This window comes from Protopterus annectens, chromosome 4.part0 (genome assembly GCF_019279795.1).
Source record: "Protopterus annectens isolate FY-2018-M chromosome 4.part0, PAN1.0, whole genome shotgun sequence".
Lineage (NCBI taxonomy): Eukaryota > Metazoa > Chordata > Ceratodontiformes > Protopteridae > Protopterus > Protopterus annectens.
The window spans coordinates 1,796,695,863-1,796,718,224 of NC_056733.1; the positions used below are offsets into that span (position 1 = coordinate 1,796,695,863).

Below are 22,362 nucleotides of genomic sequence, written 5' to 3' on the forward strand. Positions count from 1 at the left end.
AAACAAAACCAAACTACTATTTTTCTCCCCCATCCGTAAGCTAACACCACCAATAATTACAGTCTCTTCTAACAATGGCACCGTAATTTCTCCTGAACCAAACACTAAACTACTAGGTATAATCATTGATAACAATCTGAATTATAATGCTCATATAGACAAAACCATAAAAGCAGTAAATAAAAAAATAGGCTCCATGTATAGAATAAAGAAATTTCTAACCCCAACTGCCAGAACCGCCATACCTCACACACATCTTCTGTCTTCTCTTCTCTATGCCTCACCCATCCTCAACCAGTACCCCGATTCTAACTAAAATTATTACCCCCTATAACAACCTAACATCCCTCCGCTCATCCAGCAGAATGCTAGTACAAACGACGAAAGCCAACAACTCAGCTGGAGATTCATTGTTTTCCAACTCTGCTGTAAAAAAATGGAACTCCCTTCCTCCAGAAGTAACCACTAACAGCTCCTTGCCTCAATTCAAAATATCTCTAAAGACACACATGCACAGAGTCTGGCTATGTCGATGTCTAAACCCTGACTAAACTATACAAAAATGAGACTGAGGTAGTCAAAAAATAGTTGTGCTCATATCTAAACCCCGACTAACCCAAAAACACACCAAGAAACTATTAACCCAAACTTAGCTCACAAATGTGATTACATTTTTCTCCCTCTATAACTTACTATTTTACCCACACTAATTAAAATCCTTCCAACCTAAACTACCTTCTCTATTTCATCTTCCTTACATTCTAACTGAAAATGCTTATCTTACAGACACACCTCTCTTAAAAGATTGTTTTCCCTGTATATTTACTGCTTCAGCAACAATGTTTTTTATTTCCTATCTATATGTAACCTTTATATGACTTTTGTCTTTGACCTATTGTTAACTTTCTAGAGATCTTTGTAACTTGCATTTTTTTTAAGTGTTACTAAACTTTTGTAAATAGATTTATTGTTAAATTTTAGATATCTTGTAACCTACATTTTTATTGTTACTAAATTTTTCGTAACGTGGAGCTTTTCTCCCCGGGCCTCTGCTGAAAATGGATATGTATCCAGTTGGACTTTCCCAGTTAACAAATGTAAAATAAAAATAAATAAATAAATAAAATAATCACTGATTGTTGATTGTTTCTTCAGTCTTGCCTTCTTCCTTTCTCCTTGGGTCCCTTTCTGGGTTGGTTTCTCCATTGTCCATACCCCCTCCCCCCTCCTGCTTGCAGACCACTCCTCTACTTCCTTTCTATCCACCTACATCAATCTACCTTCCTGCTTTACTCCTCCCTCATTCTCCTACCTGACTCACCTTCCACTAAATCTATATAGGGACGACAGCATTTGTGGCGCCATCTTTGACTAGGCTTTCCCCCCTTCAGTCCTGTTCTTCCTTAAGCTGCTGGCCCTGCTCGCTATTTTGGTGTCTTTGCTAGTCAAAGTACGACATATGTACCTATGCTAGCCTTTTTCATCTGTATTAAATTAATTCTTTTTGTGTAGCTGTACATACTACGAACTAATAGTGTGTCTTGCCTGGGTAATCTGTTTTGCTGTATACACAACCTGCTCTGCTGCTTAAGTGGTTGTGTGTGCTCAACAAGTAACTATTTTTCTGTTTTAGTTGTGCTGAGTGAACTGCCTGGTAATTTAAGCTTTGTGTCCGCTCTATGAGCAGTTTGTGCCTTTGCTTTAATCTGTTCAGCTGGTAAAACTGTCTGTGTCCACTTTACGAGTGGCCGTGCCTTGCTGTACTTAAATTGGTCATGTCTTAACATGTCTTGCCTGGGTTACGGCTATGATATTCTATAATTTTTGTTCTGCTGTTTAAAGGGGTTGTGTGTGCTCAACGTGCAATTGTAATTGGAAGCGCTGTGCTTTGTGAACTGCTTGGCCATTTTACACTGTTTGTGTCTGCTCTGCGAGCCGCTGAGCCTTGCCTTAATTTTGTTTTTGCTGCTTAAACTGACTGTGTCCGCTCTATGAGTGGTTGTGCCTTGGTTGGTTAACTGCCCAGCCATTTCAACCGCACGTGGTTTTGGCGCCCAGTCCGAGCATATTATCCTTGCTAAATAACAGCTCATTGCATTCCTGCTCTATGTACATGGTTGGAATTGGCCACTGCTGAGTGTCCACTCATGAGTTGTTGTGTTTTTCAGGCATCAGCTTCCCAATACTACAGCTGTTTTGATACATTCTAACTATATTACCTTGTTAACTTAGCCAAACCTTTGAAACGCTCTTTACAGAGCTCATTCCATACAAGGAGACTTTGCTAAAGCATATGCGTCTCAGATACGGTGAGTATCAGACTATTTTTTGTTTCGCAATTAATTGATTGTTAACAGGTCATATTTGCCCACACATACTGCCGGACCTTAGCTAGTGATTCAGTATAAACGCCATTTAAAGGCCGGCTCCCTAGCTCAAACAGGAGCAATAGTAATTAGCGCCAAGTCCGACAAACTGTCTGCACATGTTAAGGGTGCTGCAATAGTGAAAGCACTGTTACAATGCTTACACCTACACGCAGTATCTCCTGCTAAAACTGAATACTGTCTAGTCTAAGCCCAACTGCCAAGAACTGTATTAAATGTACTGGTGTTGAGTACTACCTAACTTTTTATACTAATGTGTATAATTTATTAGACTGTACATGCAATACATTTATGTTAATATATGACTGTAGCTCATATAGTATAATAGCCTAATGTTTTTTTTCTTATTTCACAGCCTTGAAAATGTCTGCTGCTAATTAATTTTCCTGCTCTGTGAATTTAATTGTTGACTGCTCCACTCCAGTGTTTCTGTTGCATAAATTATATAGTATCCTAAGCCTCCCTATCATTCCTTATGTTAGCACTCTCACTCACCCTCATCTCATCTTCCACATGCTAGTATCTCCCACTTACCCTTAACTCATACTGTCCTCTAGGTCAGTCCACTACCTATTTTAGTGTGCTTTCCAGAATCATTTAACTTGCTACCCCCTTACAATTATCCTGCTAATACTTTATTTTATCCCTTTTTCTTACAGTTAGTCTACAGTGCATAACCTAACCTGAGCCTACCACCATTCCTGATATTCCTGGCTTCCAGGCAGAAAAAGAACCTCTATGCAGGGATCCTCCACTGTTCTCTCAACTTCCTTTGCTTGTCCTATGACATCGACCTAAAGTGTATGTATCCCAAGGGCAAGTCATTGTAACCAGTCTATGTTGTATTTAGCCCTGTGTTCCACTGCTAGCAGCCTTCTGCGGACTTCTTTTTACCCCACTATTAGGCGCTTACAGTACTTATTACCTTTCCCTACTCTGCTCTAAGTGCTCTTATCATCTACTGCTGCTCCACTAGGTGGCAGCACATACCTATTGCTTAAGTATCCACCTATCCCCTAAGTTACTATATATTGAATCCTCTCCTAAGGATCCATTAATTCCTTGCCTCTAGCCTCCTATCTTTGTGACCTTACTAACAGTTGCACTAAACAAGTGCTAAAATCCTCCTTACTTTCCTTATCTCTGATCTCACTTACCTAATCACTGATTGTTTCTTCACAGTCTTGCCTTCTTCCTTTCTCCTTGTTTCTACCCGCTCCATTCGTCCTGCGGGTTCACTCCGCTCCCCTCTCTACCCCCAATTCCCACACACCTCCAGGGGTCCTACTCTTATACTTTCTAACCACACCCCTTCCTCTTCCCATTAACCTCTACACATTTCCAGTTGGCCAATTTTTCTCTTATCTCCCATCTCTTTACCACTCCACTCCATACTCACCACACCCTCCTATCTCTACACACTCTCAGCTTAAACACTTCCATCTCTACATATATATCTAACAAATAGCTAATTCTTCCCAATGGCTAATCAACCATCCCTTCTCACATTCTACTCTGCTTTACTCTTGTACCACTACCACTTTTAACCTTTGCCTATTTACTCTCCTCATATGAACACCCTATATATCCACACACTGACTACCCCAATCAACAAACTATCTCTCAACCCTTACCACACCTACATAACCATGCAAACGTAATATGCTCACCCAGCTACCTACTTGTTATGCATCATAGAACACTACATATTAAATATAATTCACTACATCTCAAGAGACTGTTATTTCCATACAGCAAGTTCCCTAACCTAAGCTATCTAGGACAACTCCTCTCATTAAAGGACGGTGATATTCATCCTAACCCAGGCCCAACAGCAACCTCTATCTCTCTCCATAACCATAATCAATCAACCAATTACCCCCCTCGCTAAACCACCTAACTCCCTCCTACTAGCTCATCTTAATATACACAGTATTAACAACAAAGTAACTCAACTCCATGCTCTCCTACAAGTGTACTCCTTTGACATTATCTGCCTAACAGAAACATGGCTAAAACCTGCCATCAAGGATAATGAAATTATCCCACCTGGATATAATATCTTAAGAATTGATAGAGTAGCTAAGAAAAGCGGAGGGGTTGCTATTTTATTTACATCTGGATTACAGTTAACCACATACAACTGTAATCTACTTCTAGATTCCCATGCTGAGATTCTCATCTCTCAACTTGAACTTAACAATGCCAAATCTATCTATATTATCTGTATCTATCTGCCCCCTGGAAATAACATAGCCACCATGGAAAATATCCTTTGCTGGCTATCCCAACAACTGCCTCAAGAAACTGTAATCCTAGGCGATATAAATTTGGATTGGAATTCCTATTGTACCAGCCTTCCTACCACCCACATTAACCTACACGTTTTTTCTCAAACCATTACCTCACCCACCAGAATAAATAAATCTAACAAGAAAGCAAGCTTACTAGACTGGATTCTTATAAACAATCATACTCACTACTATAATTCTGGAACCCTCCCTGATGATATAAGTGACCACTCACTTACCTACTTCATCAGGCATAAAACCAACACTCCCATTCTAACCTCTATCAGAAGTATTAGATCCAAAAATAAATTTAACCCTGATTTATTCCAAATGGAACTAAGAGCATGCAATTGAGTTCCCTTAAAACACCTCCCTTTTGATGAAACCGTTAATTTCTTTAATTCTACCTTCCTTTCCATTCTCAATCACCACACTCCAACCAGATCTATTAGAATTAAGGCCAACTCTGCCCCATGGCTATCCAATGAAACCAAACATAAAATTCATCTCAGAAATAAATATTGGGCCAAATGGAGAATGACTAAAAACCCTGTTGACCAACAAACCTTTAGACAACTTAGGAATGACACTAAGAAGGCCATACTTTCTGATAAAAAAATACTACTTACAATTTCAACAACCTAATCACAACAACCCACAAAAATTCTGGGCTTGCATTAAGCAGCTACTCCACTCAGGTCAATCCACTACACCAAACCCTCAAAATACAGACCAATAAAACCCCCATCCATACAGCTAATACCTTCAGTACCTTCTTTACAGATGCTATCCAAACACTAGCTAGTCAACTATCACCTAATACCTTCACACTACTTTCTTACACCTCAACCCTACCCCCTCTTTTTCAGTTCAAACCATTCCCAACCAAACTTATTCAAAACATTTTGAATAAACCAAAACCATGCTCTCCTTCTGCAGACCAACTGCCTTCTGAATTTCTGCAGTTGTCATCCAGTGCTATTGCCTACCCTATTTCCATATTGATAAATAGAACTATAAGCGAAGGTCACATCCTCACCTTATGGAAAGTCTCCCATGTTATCACCCTGCATAAAGGTGGGCACTCCATTGAGCTATCAAACTATTGCCCTATTGCCCTACTCTCTTCTTTAGCTAAGATTATGGAGAAATGTATCCACAGGCAATTACTCCACCACTTAATTGAAAACAATTTACTTTCCAACTGTCAACATGGTTTCAGACCCTCACACAGCACTACCACTGCCTTCCTTTCCTTTACTGATTACATTAACAATCAACAAAACCTAAATAATCTTTCTTCTGCTCTATTTATCGACCTGTCTAAAGCATTTGACATGGTAAACCACCAGATCCTCATAAACATACTAAAGTCTCTGTCATTAGACCCACTTTCCATAACATGGTTCCAATCCTACCTTGACAAACGACAGCAAGCAGTACTATGGCATAACACTCTATCCACCCATCTACCCGTTACCTTAAGTGTCCCTCAGGGGTCCATACTTGGACCTCTCCTCTTCTCCTTATTTATAAATGACCTTCATCTAGCTATCCCCCAAGCCACTTGCATACAATATGCTGATGACTCTGCACTACTATGCTCAGCTACATCCTCCCAAGACCTTCACTCTCTCACTCAGAAGCTATTCAACATAGTTGAACAATGGTTCACTCAGCGTTGCCTTCTTTTGAACCCAAAGAAAACCAAACTCCTCCTCTTCACTCCTACTCAAAAGTCCTCTCCTCTTCATTTCTCTGTGACATCCACCAATGGTACCATAATATCTCCAGACTCTACCAACAAATTACTAGGTGTCACCATCGACAATAATCTGAACTTCGACATCTGTATCAACAATACTATAAAGACTGTCAACAAAAGAATCGGCACTCTCTATAGGATTAAACCCTTCCTTTCTCCTACTGCCAAACTACTATAGCTCATACTCATTTAATCTCAACACTCCTTTATGCTTCTCCTATTTTTACTAATCTATCCAAGACTATCTTCAGCAAATTGGAATTGTCCTATAATAACATTGCAAGATTTGCAACAGGAAACCATTTTAGAACACACCATTGTATAAATCTAAATCAGCTAGGATGGTTAGAACTACAACACCTGATTAAATTTCACCAGCTAACCATTGCCCACAACATTCTTTACAAACTTTCTAATACTCCTAGTTTATCTAGCCTCATCACCCCCTATAAAAACACACCTCTAAATCTAATAACAGGGCTGGGGATTCTCTCTTCTCTCATACTGTAGGTAAATCCTGGAATCTTCTCCCTAATGACCTCTCCTCACTTTCTTCCTTATCACTCTTCAAAAACAGACTTAAACTTTACCTCAAATCATACTGGCTATGCCCCTGTACCAAACCAGACTAGTCATCTATCTCTTTATACTTGACATTGCCTATCCTGTTTTTACTATCCACTGTTACATCTTCCTTCTTACTATACTTCTCTCATGTCTCCCTATTGTACACCATTTTGCCCCTCTTTACATACCTTTTTTTTTCAAGTAAATTCTTATTAACATCACTACACAACTAACTTCCTTTCTCTGCTATTGTCTTTACCTGCACTATGTCCCTGTACCTTTCATTTTGCACTGTTTTTGACTCTTGTCCTCTTTACACACCATGTGCTAACCTCTATGCTTTATAGCACATGTTTCCATTGCTTGGTTATTTTTATTATATTTTTATTATATTTGCTATTTTTTTCTTACAAATTTTTGCTTTTTGTTGTTTGTAATTTGTAATTGTATTTTATTCATGTCTTGGAGCTTATCTCCCCAGTCCTCTACTGAAAATGGACATATATCCAGTTAGACTAGCCCGGTCAACAAATGTAAAATAAATAAAAATAATATTAATCAGTTATACAACAAAAAATAAAGAAATCTTGGCCCAGTGTAGGAGGAACAAAGCCCAACATACTAAAACACCCTGACCAATCTAAACGGGCAGCTTAGAGGGTTAATTAATACTTCAAAGGCTAAATTTGAAAAATAATAGCTTCTAAGGCAAAGGACAATCACAAAGCTTTCTATAACTATGTCCATAATCTCAAGGGAAATATGCAAAAGTGTGCAGAACCTATTGTAAATGGCATTACCCACACTGAACCAGAGGCCACTGCCAACTTATTTTGTTAACAGATTCAGCTCAAATTTCTCTCCCAGCTCACCCGATAGTCCAAAGGAAATACCTCATACCACAATCTCCCCAACCATTACTAGGGAGCAGGTCTTCAATGCACTTTTCAAGGCCAAAAATCCTGGTATGTTTAGTAAATGTCATGAAACATGACTTCTCTGGTCCACTTGCATAATTTTTCACCTGAAGCCTACAGTCAGGTTTTGTGCCCAAGAAATTGAAGATGGTTATAGTCATCCCCCTTCCCAAAGGAGGTCCAACCACCGATCCTGATAACTACAGGCCCATAAGCTTGACCAGCCTCATATGTTGGACCATGGAAAGAATCATCATAGATACGATAAATGAGGACATAGGTAACCTGCAAATGAAGGTCATACCTATTAAATGTGGTGGACATCTTTGAGAGAATCACCAAAGCACTGGATGAAGGTAAGACTGTGCACACAGTTTACCTCATTCTGGCCATGGCTTTTGGCTTTTGATACAATACCCCACTCAAGCATTATTGACAAGCTCACTACATTGGGTATAAACCCTTTTTATCAACCACTAGATAGCCAACTGTCTCACTGATAGGAACCAAGAGATCAAAATAGGTGAGGCCACCTCCATCGAGAGTCTAGCGGAGTCCCCCCCCCCCGACCCCCCCCCCCCCAGGGCTTGGTACTGGGCCCACTTTTTTTTTGCCATCTATTTCTTTGAAGTGGAAAGAAATGCTGTAGGTGTATGGCTAACTAAGTTTGCAGATTATTGCAAGCTAGGGGTTATCATCAACTCCCCTGCAGGCACTGGCATTCTTCAAGAAGGCCTATCTCTGACTAACAAATTATGCCAAAGTCATGGTCTTAAACTCAATCCTAAGAAATGCATACATAATTGTATACTTTGGGAAGTCAACTATCCCAGTTAATTACCATGTTGATAATACACACCTAAGAGTAGACCCAGTGATCAGGGATCTGGGTATGCACATAGAGAGTAGCCTCACTTTCAACCATCACATGGCCACAGGGTGGGGAAATCTTTTTATGTTACGCAACTTATAAGTAAGGGTATGGCATCTAGGTCAGGAGAGGTCATTATTCCACTGTAGTCTGCCCTTATCAGACCAATCAAAGAGTACCGTGCTCCCTTCAGTATATACCTGACCAGGCATATGCAGTAACTAGAGCGACCTCAAAAATTCCTAATAAAAGAAATTCAAGGTGTAACAAACCTGCCTTGTGCAGAGTGACTTAAAGCCCATTCCCTCTACTCAGTCTCGTATAGATTGCTGAGTGGTGCTCTATGCCTGGCTTACTTACTTCCGCAAACCCCACACTAATGAATTTCCTGTATATTCATTAAGTCATACAGTACCAGAAATGCAAGGTCTAGGTAACTGAATTTTGTCTGTGACTTAAACAGAACATGTTGGAGAAACAGATATGGGTTGTAGAGACTGCCCCTCCTGTGGAACAGGCTTCCCATCCATGTGAAGCTGAGATAATTTATTACTCAATTTAAGTGCAACCTAGACTAGTGGATGGAGAATAGGAAATTTACACCTGGCCTAGCACCCATGTCTCTTAAGGGCAGCGATAACTTTTAAATGCCTGACCCTCAATGTCTTTTTTGATATAGGATGTCATTATTCTTTTGGGAAAACTTGAATAGGCTTAGAAAGGCCTGTGGGTCATTAGCCTAGTGACACTCTATGCATCTATGAATCTATATAACAGGGCCCCAGGAAAGCTAATTTGAAAATGCAGGATATGTACAAGGACTCAGTAGCACAGATATTTGTAGTGCGAGCTTCCCAGTGGTAACAGGAGGTTCATTAGCGTTCATCTCCGATCCCACTCCTGTTCTTACTTATGATGGACTGTAGCAAACAAGTTGGAGGGAACAGATCAAGAAAGCTGCTGCATGTGCATGGTGTGGCTCTACAAATGGACACTGAACAAAATGTTCAGCAAATGATAGGGGAGTGGAATTCAAAAATGAAGGCACATGGGATGAAACCAAAAACAGGCAAGAGAGTGGGCATGGCAGCAAATGGAAAAATCAGAAGAAGCTAACCACTGAGATAAAAGGGAAAATAGTGGAACATATTAACAACTTCATGTGTGTTGGTGTTATTGTTGTGTGGAAGGTAAATCGTAATGAGAAGGTCAGGGGTAGCACTGAATGTGCTGCAGCCAATTGGCACAACGTGTCAGGAGTAGTACGTGATGGAAGAATACCAAAGAAGATGAAACGTAAGGTGTACGAGTCATGCTTCTGTATGGCATAGAAACCTGGGCTGTGAAGGCAGAGCTGATGTAGTGGCTGAGGCAGGTAGTAGGATACCCACTGTGAGAGAGGTGAAGAAATGAGTACAAAATAGCCTCAGGTGCAGAGAGTATCAGGAAGAGTAGATTACAGTGGTCTACTCATGTGCTCATAAAAGAAAAAGACAATCTGAAAAAGCAGGTTTTGGACAGATGGGAAGACTGTTAGACATGAGTATCACAGAAGTTAGGAGAGTGACTCTGAATTGAGAGCAGTGGCAACACCTGATGTGACGTTGATTTCATGTAAAAAATGGGAAGTTGGGATGGATGATAAGACCAGCTGGTATAATAGTTAAGGTGTTTGCCTCCCACAAACAAGGTACTTAGTTCAAACCTGACGTTTGGTCAGTACCTGTTTGAAGTTTGCATGTTCTCCCTGTGTCTCTCTGGGATTCTTCCCACCTTTGAAAAACATACTGAGTGTTTCCATATCAAATTCACCAATGAATGGAGCTATGGGCAATATATACATTGTATCTGATAGGTGGAAGAGTTGTATACACCAACTGCTTTGGGCATCTACTGTGGTGCGCAGTATCCTCAAGATAGAAGAACACAGATCACAGACTGTGTACCATGGCAGAACTAGCCACTCAACAGTGTAAATTATGACTCTACATGATTCAGTCATATTGACTGATGTCATCAAGTGGGCATTGGTATTGGCCAGTGATAAGTGGGTTGGGGACCCGGCCTACTCTGACTAAGACAAGGGACCCATGCTAACAGTGGTAGGGGGTATGTGCCCCTGTTGGCCAGTGTGTTCCCGCCATAAGGCCTAGCAGCCCTGGGCCAATAAGCTACTGGCAGGCCAGTGGCCACGTGCCTATCCTGGGTTACCTGGGATAACACTGTTAATGCAAAACCAATCAACCTACTAAACATGAACTAAGAATTGCTACACTCAGTGTTGGTTCACTGGTAGGATGGAGCTTGGAAGTTGATGACATGATGTTACGGAGGAGGATGGCTATCCTATGTATCCAAGAGACAAAAAGGAAGGGCAGTGCAGTAAAGCCACTTGGCTTGGGATCCAGAGTTTATTACTCAAGTGGAGGACAGGCTAGAAATGGTGTGAGAATTGTGGTGAGATAGAGGCTTCAGAAGGCAGTGAGGGATATCATCATAATTAACGACAGACTTATGGCAATCAGACGGTAGGACAGTATTCATAATCTCAGCCTATGCCCTACAGCAGGGTTGTGATAGTGAGGAAAAGAGTGCATTCAGACAGCAGTTGCAGGTCCTACTAGATAAAGCAGGACAACATGAATTGGTGATAATGGGTGACTTGAATGCATATATCAGGATAGACAAAACAGGATATGAGGACTGCCTGTGTCCACATGGGTGGGGTAACAGGAATAAAGAAGGAGAGGCCATTCTAGATGTCTGTCTGGCAAATTGCTTGATAGTAGCCAACACATGGTTCAGAAACAGAGACAGTCACAAGATCACGTACAGGAGTGGCCAACATGCAACACAGGTAGACTTCCTCCTAGTAAGGAAAGGTCACTGAGGTAGAATCAGCCATTGCAAAGTCATCCCCAGTGAAACATAGGCCCACACCATCAACCACTGGTTGCCACAAGCAGCTACAAGCAGTGGTCAGAGAAGGCTCTAAGGTCAACAAACAGAGACCAGACTGAAGACCTGGAAGGTGACTGGAGAGAAAGTACAACAGTTCAATGAATTACTCAGGGCTCTAGCACTCCAAGAAGAGAAGGAGATAGGTGGCATTGAAGAAGAATGACAGCGCCTCAAGACAGCATATGTTCAGTCTACAGAAGAGATATGTGGCTACGTGGCTGAGCCAGGTGTGGAAATAAGTTACATAAAGAAAGCTGGTGGTGCAATGCAGAAGTCCAGGAAGTCTTCAAAAGAAAAAAGGAGTGCAGAATAAAAATTGGGAGATAGAAAGGACGGACTAGGCTATAAAGGAATACTGGTTGGCATCCGAGGCAGTCTGCCAGCTTCTGGAAAGTGACTTAGGTGGTGGCGCAAAGAAACTGTATCATATTTCAAGGAAAAGACAGAAAGGTAAAGAAGATAGACTCCCTTCATATGAGATGCCAGCAACAACCTGCTCACCAGTCCACAGGATGTCAAAAGCAATTGGTAGGACTACTTCCAGCACCTTCTAAATGAAGAAAACCCCACACAAGCTGTACTGCTCCAGACACAATCTATGATGAGAGAAGAGTAGAAGCCCACCCTAGAAGAAGTAAGACCAGCACTAAGGAAAATGAAGTCATGGAAAGCAGCAGGCTCATATGAGGTCACAGCAGGTATGATAAAGATGTTGAGTGAGACAGGAGATACAGTAAATGGCTCCTGAGGGTACTCATAGCAGTATGGAGAGAAAGGTGTATACTAAATGACTGGAAAATAAGCATACTTGTGCCAGTGTACAAGAACAAAGGAGACTTCCACAACTGTGGGCTGTACAGAGGTATCAAACTCCTGTCATATTGCATGAAAGTCCTGGAGAGGGTGATTTATAAACAAATATGCAGACTAGTAGAAAGAAAGATGGGAGATGAGCTGTTCTGATTCAGATCAGAATACAGTACAACTGACCCAGTGTTTGCAGTGAGACAGATAGACGACAAGAAGCTACAGATGCGGAAAGAGTCCAGCTGAGCACTCATAGACTTGAAGCAAGCGTATGACAAGACCCCAAGAAAGCTGATTTGGGCAGTGCTACAGTGGTTCAAAGTCCCAGAAACATTGGTAGAATTAGTGCAGACTGTATACAAGGACCCAATGACTCAAGTACAAACAGTGTTCGGTCTTACACAGGGGTTCCAGTGGGAGTGGCGGTGCATCATAGTTCACTCTGAGCCCACTGCTGTTCATACTGGTGATGAATTGCATTAGCAAACAGATTGGAGGGGGCAGATCAACAAAGCTTCTGTATGCATTTGATATGGTATTACAGGCAGACTCTGAGCAGGAACTTCAACAAAGGATAGGAGAATGGAATGCAATAGTGAAGGCACATGGAATGAAACTGAATACAAATAAGATTGTGATAACAGCAACAAGCTGGGGAAATCAGAAGAAACTGAGAATTGAGAAAGATGGTAAGATAGTGGAAGAAGTTAAAAACCAAGTATTTGGGAGGGGTGGTTGAGGAGACAGGAAGTCTGAATGAAGAGATCAAAGCTAGAATCAGAGAGGCTGCAGCCAAATGGCATAGAGTGTCAGGTGTAGTCTGTGACAGAAGAATGCCAAAGAAGCTGAAAAGTAAGGTGTACAAAACAGCAATGTGTCCAGTACTACTGTATGGTACAGAAAGCTGGACAGTAAAGGCAGAGCAAATGAAAAAGCTAGAGGTGAAGGATATGAAGTGCCTCAGATGGATGGTAGGATCACGCTATGGGACAGACAAAGAAACGAGGACATAAGAGCAGAAGCCAAAGTAGCTCCAGTGAAGAAAAGATCAAAGACAACAGATTACAGTGGCTCAGGCACATGTGCAGAAAAGCAGAAGACAATCTGGTGAAGAAGATTTGGTACAGACAGGAAGAAGGCAAGAGGAAACGAGGGTGTCCGGCAATGAGGTGGATGGATTGTGTGAGAGAAGATCTGCAACAGTCAGACACGAGTGTTGAAGAAGGCAGGAGTGTGGCACTGAATCGAGAGAGATGATGACAGTTAACATGACATCCTGAGCCCATGTAGAAAAATGGGAAAGGGAGGATTGATGATGATGATGATGATGATGATATCCTGTGTGAAGTTCAATAAAAATACAATATGATTTCGATTGCAGGACCTGTGGGTTTAGTCATATTGGGTTAAATGAAAATTGCAGTATTTAATTATATTTAATTTATTCCCATTTAAGTTGCAGATTAGACAGTGTTAGTAGCAAGACTGTAGAACTGTGGTGGTACTCCCAAGGCTGTATTTGGAGTTAATGTATTTTATGAGCATGGAAGAATGCAAGGGACATCCCCTCCTCACAAAAAAATGTTTTTATTGTAATTTTGTGAATGTCAGTGTTGTGCATTGTTATCTTTATTTTATATTTCATTGTGATTCTGTTCTTACCATTGCTATGGACATAGTATGGTTGTGTAAGTGGAACTTAGTATAACACTAGATATTCTAATTAATTACAGTTGCAGTAGCCGTCCCCTCCCATTTCCCTTCTGATATCTTATCTGTTTTGTCTGGGTGTGGATGTATATATTCCTTGTATATATGTTTTTACATATGTTTTACAGTATTGTTTTTCATAGAATTTATCTTTTGGGGCTCTAGCCTCCCTTCTTGAAGCAAGAAAACTCTGAAGCTTTTGGGTCCAAGCTGATTTTTGCCAATATATATATATAGCTCAAATAAAGCTTATTAAATCAATAATGTATAACTACTTAGTATGACACAAAACTTAGTTTACTTTAGAATATAATGAATTTTGACATACTTTAGTCTTTATTAATAAATCTTGACCTGATTTAAGTCTGTTTACTGTAAATGTTTTAATATATGTGGACTACTGTAATTGGAATTCCACTACACTGGTGTCTTGGGCAAAAGGATATTACTTTTGCATGAAGTGCAGTATATATCTGCCCTACAGGCATACTGGAGTTGGCATGCTGATTGGGTGTGACCTGTACACCCTGTATGACATGCAGCCAAATGTATAATGGGTTTCCAAATGTATAATGGGTTTGTGACAATGCCACCCCATAAAGATCCCACACAAAGCTTAAAGTAAATAAACAAATAATTGCTTTCCTACCATGGTAGGACCTCAGAATGTAGTGCTCATTGAGTATGTCATGCATGTTGTCCATTAGAGGATGCCTGCTCACAGCCTATCATTAGTACAACAGACACTAACACTCCAGACTGACACACACACACACACACACACACACACACACACACACACACACACACACACACACACACACACACACACTTACACACTTACACACTTAAGCATTTATGACATCCGTGCAAATGCAGAAAGAGTATACGTTTTGGAAATGGCCAGAGGTGTAACATGACTGTTCCCTCTGAGACATCTTTTCATATGTGGCCATTAAGTGCCTTCAGGAGATCATTGCACTGGGCATCTGACATAGTTAAACTACAATGTACCATAATTTCTGTGCATGCCAAATTAACTTTGTAAGTTACCTGGTCGTTGAACCCTTTTCGTCAATGATCAAGGCACAGAGGAACATTTGTGTGTATTCATTGTATAAATATCTATGTTGTGCATGTGTTCTTATAAACATATGAGTGTCGTATCTAGGACAGACCTATGAATTGGATCCGTGTCCCTAGTATGTCTTAACAGTCTTCAGATGTTAAAATAAGGCTAAAAATATTCTAATCTAAACCTTTGTTTGCTTGCTCCTAGCATGTTAAAGTCACATTCTAATCAAAACTGTTTCACAAGTTTGTTTTGCATTTGGTTGCTTTTCTGAGCTACAGTGCAATGAAATTAGCAGCATTTTGTTTTTGTTTTTGAGTGGTATAAACAGATGTATATTTTTCAGTTTAATTTAGAAATACTAGCTTTATACTTTCTCATTTTTTAGCTTTACTGGTCAGATTATCGTTTTTATATCTTCCATCCTACCATGAGTAAAATGTGTTTGCATATTGTTATCGAAGTAAAGTTTATCATTTATAAAATAAGAAAGAATCATGAGATTACAAGGCATGTGGTTTAGGAATTATATTTTAAATATATATTTTGTTAGCATCTTACTAATAATAACTCCCACTGTGGTTTCATGGTTATTTTTCTTGCATTGCTGATTTACATAAGGAACTGTGGCTCTGGGGTTTGCATAAGTGGAAAGTGAACTCACTACAATTTCTGAGTACGTGGACCACATTTATTTTGACAATATAAATAAAAATCTCTTATTTTAATTCCAGATTCTAGGAAAAGAGGCCTGTTCACATTGGGGATCAGTGGAAGAACTGCTAGTTGCTGCCAAACAATACTTGAAAAGTTCTTTCTCAGGGACTGAGTCTGTGAACACTGGAGCAAAATCTATTTATCAGGAGGAAAATCAAAGTGCAACCTCACAAGTAATTTTACTTTCCTTTATCAATCTGCCTTACCTTTACGTGTGTCTTCACTGTGACAGGTATTTATTTTGGTTTCTGGTGTAGGGCACTGATCACAACATGACCAATTGTAGAATTGGGTTTCATTCAAAATAATGCCAACAAAAATGTAACAAATACAACCAACAGTGGAACACAAAGCTAATCCACACTGGTCACACAAAAGAAGAACTAAGAGATACTGTCTACAGGTTTTACATCATGTTGAGGTGTACATTTTACAAGCAGAAAAGTAGACTCAGAGGAGTAGTAAGAAAAGAGTGAGAATCAGGATTAGCCTTAGAAATTGCAGGGAGTAAAACATATATATATATATATATATATATATATATATATATATATATATATATATATATATGTATATATAATTTATTTTACATTTATTGACCGGGATAGTCCATCTGGGTGTGAGCCCATTTTCAGCGGAGGCCCGGGGAGAAAAGCTCCAGTAAAACAAGAACATTGACAGGTACAGTGTCAGTTTTACATATAACAAAATAAGAGATAAGTAGCAGTAAAGACAGAGGGACTGAGAAAGGTAAATGCTGTAAGGTAAATGTGAACAAGAAGAGAAGCTGTGTACATGTTTAAGGGAAACAGACACATAGTGGTAACTGATGTAGTAGTAGTATAACTAACATAGTCTTGTAGTTGCTGCAAAGGGAGAATGCTGTGAGGTGTAGTTCTTGTGGGTCAGGGTTTGATTCCCTCAGATCTCATTTGTCTACTATGTGACCTTGAGCAAATCACTTAACCAAACAGTGCTTGAGGACAAGAGGGAATTTGGGCTAGGTTCCTCAGTGGTCCCCTTGGACTTCAAGCCTAGTAACTATGTATGAAACTGGGTGACATGCAGGGGGATTAACCTAATGCAGAGTAATGTTTATTATGTGATAAGTTCCTGTGTTCTTGCAATTGTATTTCTCAAACAGATGCTGTTTGAGTTTGGGCCTGAAATAGTGCATTTAGTATACTTGATGAATGAACGAGGAAGGGATTGGCATAGTTTTGGAGCAGGTACAGAGAAAGTAGAGCCAGAGCTGTGTAGTTTAGCAGGTGCAGTTTGGTAATTAGGGTCTGCTGTACCTTGACTTGTATAGTTATAGGTTAGGGTGCTAGTGCAAGTGGAGACAGGGCATGTTGGTAGAGTAATGTGAGGAGCTGGGACCTCAGAAGTAGGTTGGATCTGGCTTCTACTGGGACAACTTGCCTTGGATAACGTAAGCCAGTGGACTATAAGGTGAGGATAATTGTCGATCAGCTGCCATAGTGTTGATGCATTTTTGTTAGAAGAAGTGGCAAATCAAAGGTTAGCCATACTCAAGTTGTGCAGGTACGACAGCTTTCCCAATGGCTGCCTTGACAAAAGGAATTGATATTTTTGAGACCAGAAAAAAGAGGTAGTTTTTAGATTATGTTTAAAGACATCGCCTTAACTATTAACATTAGATTTGGAGCAGCCTCATTTTCTCAATTTCTGTACTTGGGGGGGGGGGGGGGGGTAATGGAAGTTGTGTGATGTACACAACAATGCTACAGTATCTAGATCATTTTAGTTGTCATTAGACTTTGAGCAGAAGGGCTGGAAAAGAGACCAGTGTTTAATGTGCTGCAATATCTCAATTTTGACTGTAAACTGCTCATTCATTCATGAAAAAAATAGAAGATAAGCACATGTTTAAATATAGTCCCAACTGACAGTTCATGGGTTTATAGGTGTGTACTAGGCTAATGACCATTTGGGCCTTTTTAAGCCAGGCCATACATGAAAAATCTCTGAAAAGTTCTGGTACCCTTGATAAGTATAAACAGGGTCTTGGGAGATGAAACATTTACAAGCTCTGGCATGGGAGATGAACTATTTTGCATACCTCTCAACTGTACGGATTTTCACATAATGTCCAGATTTTTGCCTCTTATTTTTGGACTGCTCCTCATAAAATTTGTGATTTTCTGGCAAATCACTGGAATGATCTGAGGATTGAAGTCACTAAATAATGGTATACATTTGTGTTTCAGACTTCATATCCTTTAGAAAAGGCATGCTAAGATAAATTCTGTTATTCTAGCAGCTAAGTTTATAAGATAAATATTTAAAATCTGTCCCTGTTTTTGGGCCCTTGTTCCCCCATTCTGTGAGGCTTTGGTAAGATTTGTTGTGCTAAGAGGTTGAGAGGTATGATTTACAGGCTGCCCCTGTGCATTAGAGACATAGATGCCAAACCAGAGATGATTTTCCAGTTCCCCATCCAGTTGTCCAAGTTACACTTGAATTGGGTTAGTGAACAACTCTGCTTCACATGGATGAGGAGTCTGTTCCAGAGAAGGGGTAGTCTGTGGGATATATCTCCATCTCTCCAGCAGTCCTAGTTATATCACATGCAAGATTTAATTGTTATAATTGGGTAATTCTGGTGCTGTTTGCTTTGCGGATATGCATGAGGTCCATCAGGATGGGGTCTAACAATGCCTTGTATGCCAGGCATGGAGCTCCCCTCAACAGCCTGTAGGAGACTGAATGCAGCGATAGGGCTTTGAGGCAGTCTGAATAGGACATGTTACTTACACCCTGTGTTCTTTTTGTGAGGAACCTCTGTGAACATTCCAGTTGAGAGATGTGCCTGGTTAGGTACATACCAATTGAGGCACTGTGCTCAATAACAGGCCAGATGAATGCCAAATATATTGGAAAAATGATTTCCTTGGACCTAGATGCAATGCTTTTGTTTGTACGTTGCACAACATAGAGGGATTTCATTGCTACTGTTGATGTATGATGGTCAAAGGCTAGATTACTGTCTACATGTGTCACCAAGTCCCTGATGTCTGGGTCGACTCTTAGGGGTGTCTTGTCAACATGATAGTTAAAAGTTGTGGATGACTTCTAGAAGGATGCGATTATGTATTTCTTGGCATTTAGTTTTAGTCCATGGCTCTGACACCAGCTATTTGTCTGCGTTAGCCCTCTGAAGAATGTTAGTATTGGTGCAAGATTCTATAACTGCTCCTAATTTGCAGTTGTCTGAATATTTGGTCAAACAGAGACCCTTAATGATGGCCTTAAGTTCAGAGAAGTAGATGCCAAAAAGGAGCAGTCCCAGGACGAATCCTTGAGGGACTCTGCTTGTGACTGACTTCTTTGTAGAGGTGGACTCCCCCAATTCTGTCTTCCAGGGTCCTGTCTGTGAGTCAGCTGGCTATCCTGTTGGTGGCATAAGGGTTTATACCTGACCTCTTGAGTTTGTCAACAATGCCATAGTGAGGTATTATGTCAAATGTCTTGGCCAGGTCAAGGTTGTCAGTGTGAACTATTTTGTCCCTTCCATTGCATTGGTGACCTTCTCAGAAGTCCGCCAGTCTGAGTAGGCATGACCTGCCCTTGACAAAACCAAACTGTGTTGGGTACATTTTCTGGAGGATTACTGTGTCATTATTGATCATTTCCATGATAATTCTTTCCATGGCTTTGCATATGAGACTAGTGAGACTTATTGGTCTGTAGTTTCCAGGTTATGTAGGTGTCCACCTTTGTGCAGAGGGATAAACAGTTGCTGTTCTCCATTCGTGAGCCATGAAGCCTGTTTGGATGCTATGGTTAAATAGTGATTCCAGAGGGCTTGATAGGTCATATTTCATTCTATTTAGAAGGCAGCCTAGGATACTGTCTGGACCCATCAATGCAGTATTCTTGACCTTAGAGAGAGAGAGCATTTAGGACTTGTTCTCTTGTGATAGTGGGAAAGTTATATTTGATGCTATTTCCTGAGGGGGGGCTGAGGGCAAAATTAAATGCCAAGTTTGGATTTAAGATTATTTGAGTGAGAGAAAGCAATGATTTCTAAACATTTTTGATTATTAAAATGAAGACTTTCAGCCTAGAGCAAGAATACAGCATTTCAGAAAGTCGACAGATACATTTCAGTTTACTACAAAAATTGGGATCTCTGCAAATAATAAGATTTTTTTTTTATCCTTTGCAAAAGGTCAAATCCTAAAATAGCCTAATTTCCTTAATTACCTGAACCAATTGTTCAGTGGGTAATGCCAAAAGAGTGGGATTGTGGGCAATCTTATTTTATACAGGTTCCTGATAAGGCAGTCTGATGCATGAGCCTTTTATAAATGCTGCTGAAGCAGTTGCTGTATAAGGAGTGTAAATTCAGAAATTGTTCACAAATTCCATTTTCGTAATTAAAGTAATGGAACAGTCCTGGAAGCTTTTCTGAATCTAAATTGAGGAAGTGATCCATGTGTGGAATTATTTTCTTGTTCAAATAGTGATAAGGCTCTGTTCATGTCTCAAGTTTGCTTCCTCAGATTAATCCATTTTGGTCAGAAAGAATTGATCTTTGCAGATATCTTTGTGAAAAAGTTGCACCTATGAGCCAGGATCAATTGAATGTTGTATAGTACACAGTGCGCACTTGCACTGATGTCAGCAGTGCATGAACAGACACTGGCTTCTGCTAATTCATAGTCCCATGTTGCAGTGCAGTGATCCCAAATGTGCTGAAGATCTATGCAAATGACTTGTATAATGATAGACAAATGAACTAACGTAGTAAAATAAGGTCCTAATGATATTAAAATGTATGCATGGTGAGTAAAGTAGTGATATTTAGTAATCCACAGAGGAAGTTGCTCAGCTGTTTGCACCTGCCTAAAAAAGGAGAAAAGCATGCAAAATTCTCATCATTGTATGCAGTAAAAATAGTCAAAGTCACAGCAACCATAGTATAGCAGTATACTACAGCCCTTTGCACCACCACTTTCTGCTGGTATGCGTGCATTCAGTGGCAGTGTAAATGGTACCATCAGTGGTTGACATACCACAGTCTCACAGATCAACAGATTGATCATTTTAGAGTGAGAATGGCCAATTGTAGTCTTGGTTAACATGGTTTACCTTTAGAAAGGCGATTCACACTCAGGCGAGCAGCAATTGTTCGAAAGGTTGTTTGCAAAGTTTGCAAACGTCAAACGAAAAAAGGTTTGAATGTGCAATGAGTGAATGCACAGTGGCATTTGCTCATTGCACATTTGACATTGTGGGGCGGATTGCACTTTAGTGAGGTTCGGAAAATGGTCACTTTCTCCACTGTAGTGCGATCTCAGTGTTAGAATATTAAAGTAGGGGGCTGGGGGGTGCAGGGTGGCTTGCCCCCCTGCTTTACACTTCTTTTTTTTCCCCGTTTGATATTAATGCTTGAAAAACAGCTAATCTGCTTTTCTATTTGCTGTTTTTTGAACATTAAGGACTGTCGTCATTTACACTTTTGTGGTTAAAACTCGCACACATGAGCATTCGCACCACTGTGATTCAGCTTTATAAAGGTAAACTGGTTGAGGGTTGATATATGTCATCCACACAAGATCAATAGGGATGTGCAGACTTCCCACACATGTAGAGATGAAAGTACATATAGCTGTTTCTCTTGTAGCTGCAGGGACTATTCAGAGTTCAACATGGGGTCATATTTGGTTATTTGGGTCTCCACCATTAGAATACTGAAGTTCCTTGATATAATGCTTTGACATGTGAAGGATCTTATATGGTTTCCTAGCACACTGTAGGAAAGAGCTGACACCTTGCATGTCTTCTGTGACATCTGTCATCTCCCTGAGATACTGGGTGCCATAGATTATACAGATGTAGCAATAAAGGCTCCACATGGCCAACCATAATAAAAGCTTGTGGACAGGAAGAGCTACCATTCCATGAACTACTAGATAGTATGATGCATATAGTACCTAACTAACATAACCACACAGCACCCAGGCAGTTGCATGATTTACATATCTAGCACCCATCTCAGCTATATCACTAATTCCTGCACACTGCAATTCCACAGGGCTAACTAGTTGGAAAGTGCAGGTACTGTGGTTAATATGAAAGCATATGACTACATGCCAGTAATCCCCCACATGTTCATACTCTGCAGGTGACACTGGATGCTCATTAGAGCCCTGGCTTATGACACCCTTATGGAGGCCACAGAGTATGGGTGAACCTCAGTATAACCTCACACACAAGCCCATAACATAGTAGACTCTTTGGCCTGCTCAGTGCCCACTTCTGCTGCCT

The 22,362-nt window shown here is 40.3% G+C and overlaps 1 protein-coding gene across 1 annotated transcript in view; it reads left to right on the forward strand.

Annotated features, from left to right (window-relative positions):
* LOC122800026 (LON peptidase N-terminal domain and RING finger protein 1-like) overlaps positions 1 to 22,362 on the forward strand; it is a 770,380-nt gene that overhangs the window by 248,308 nt on the left and 499,710 nt on the right. The window contains exon 4 of the mRNA XM_044069488.1: positions 16,083 to 16,238. Within this exon, the coding sequence (XP_043925423.1) occupies positions 16,083 to 16,238 (156 nt within the window). The remainder of the gene's footprint in view (positions 1 to 16,082; positions 16,239 to 22,362) is intronic.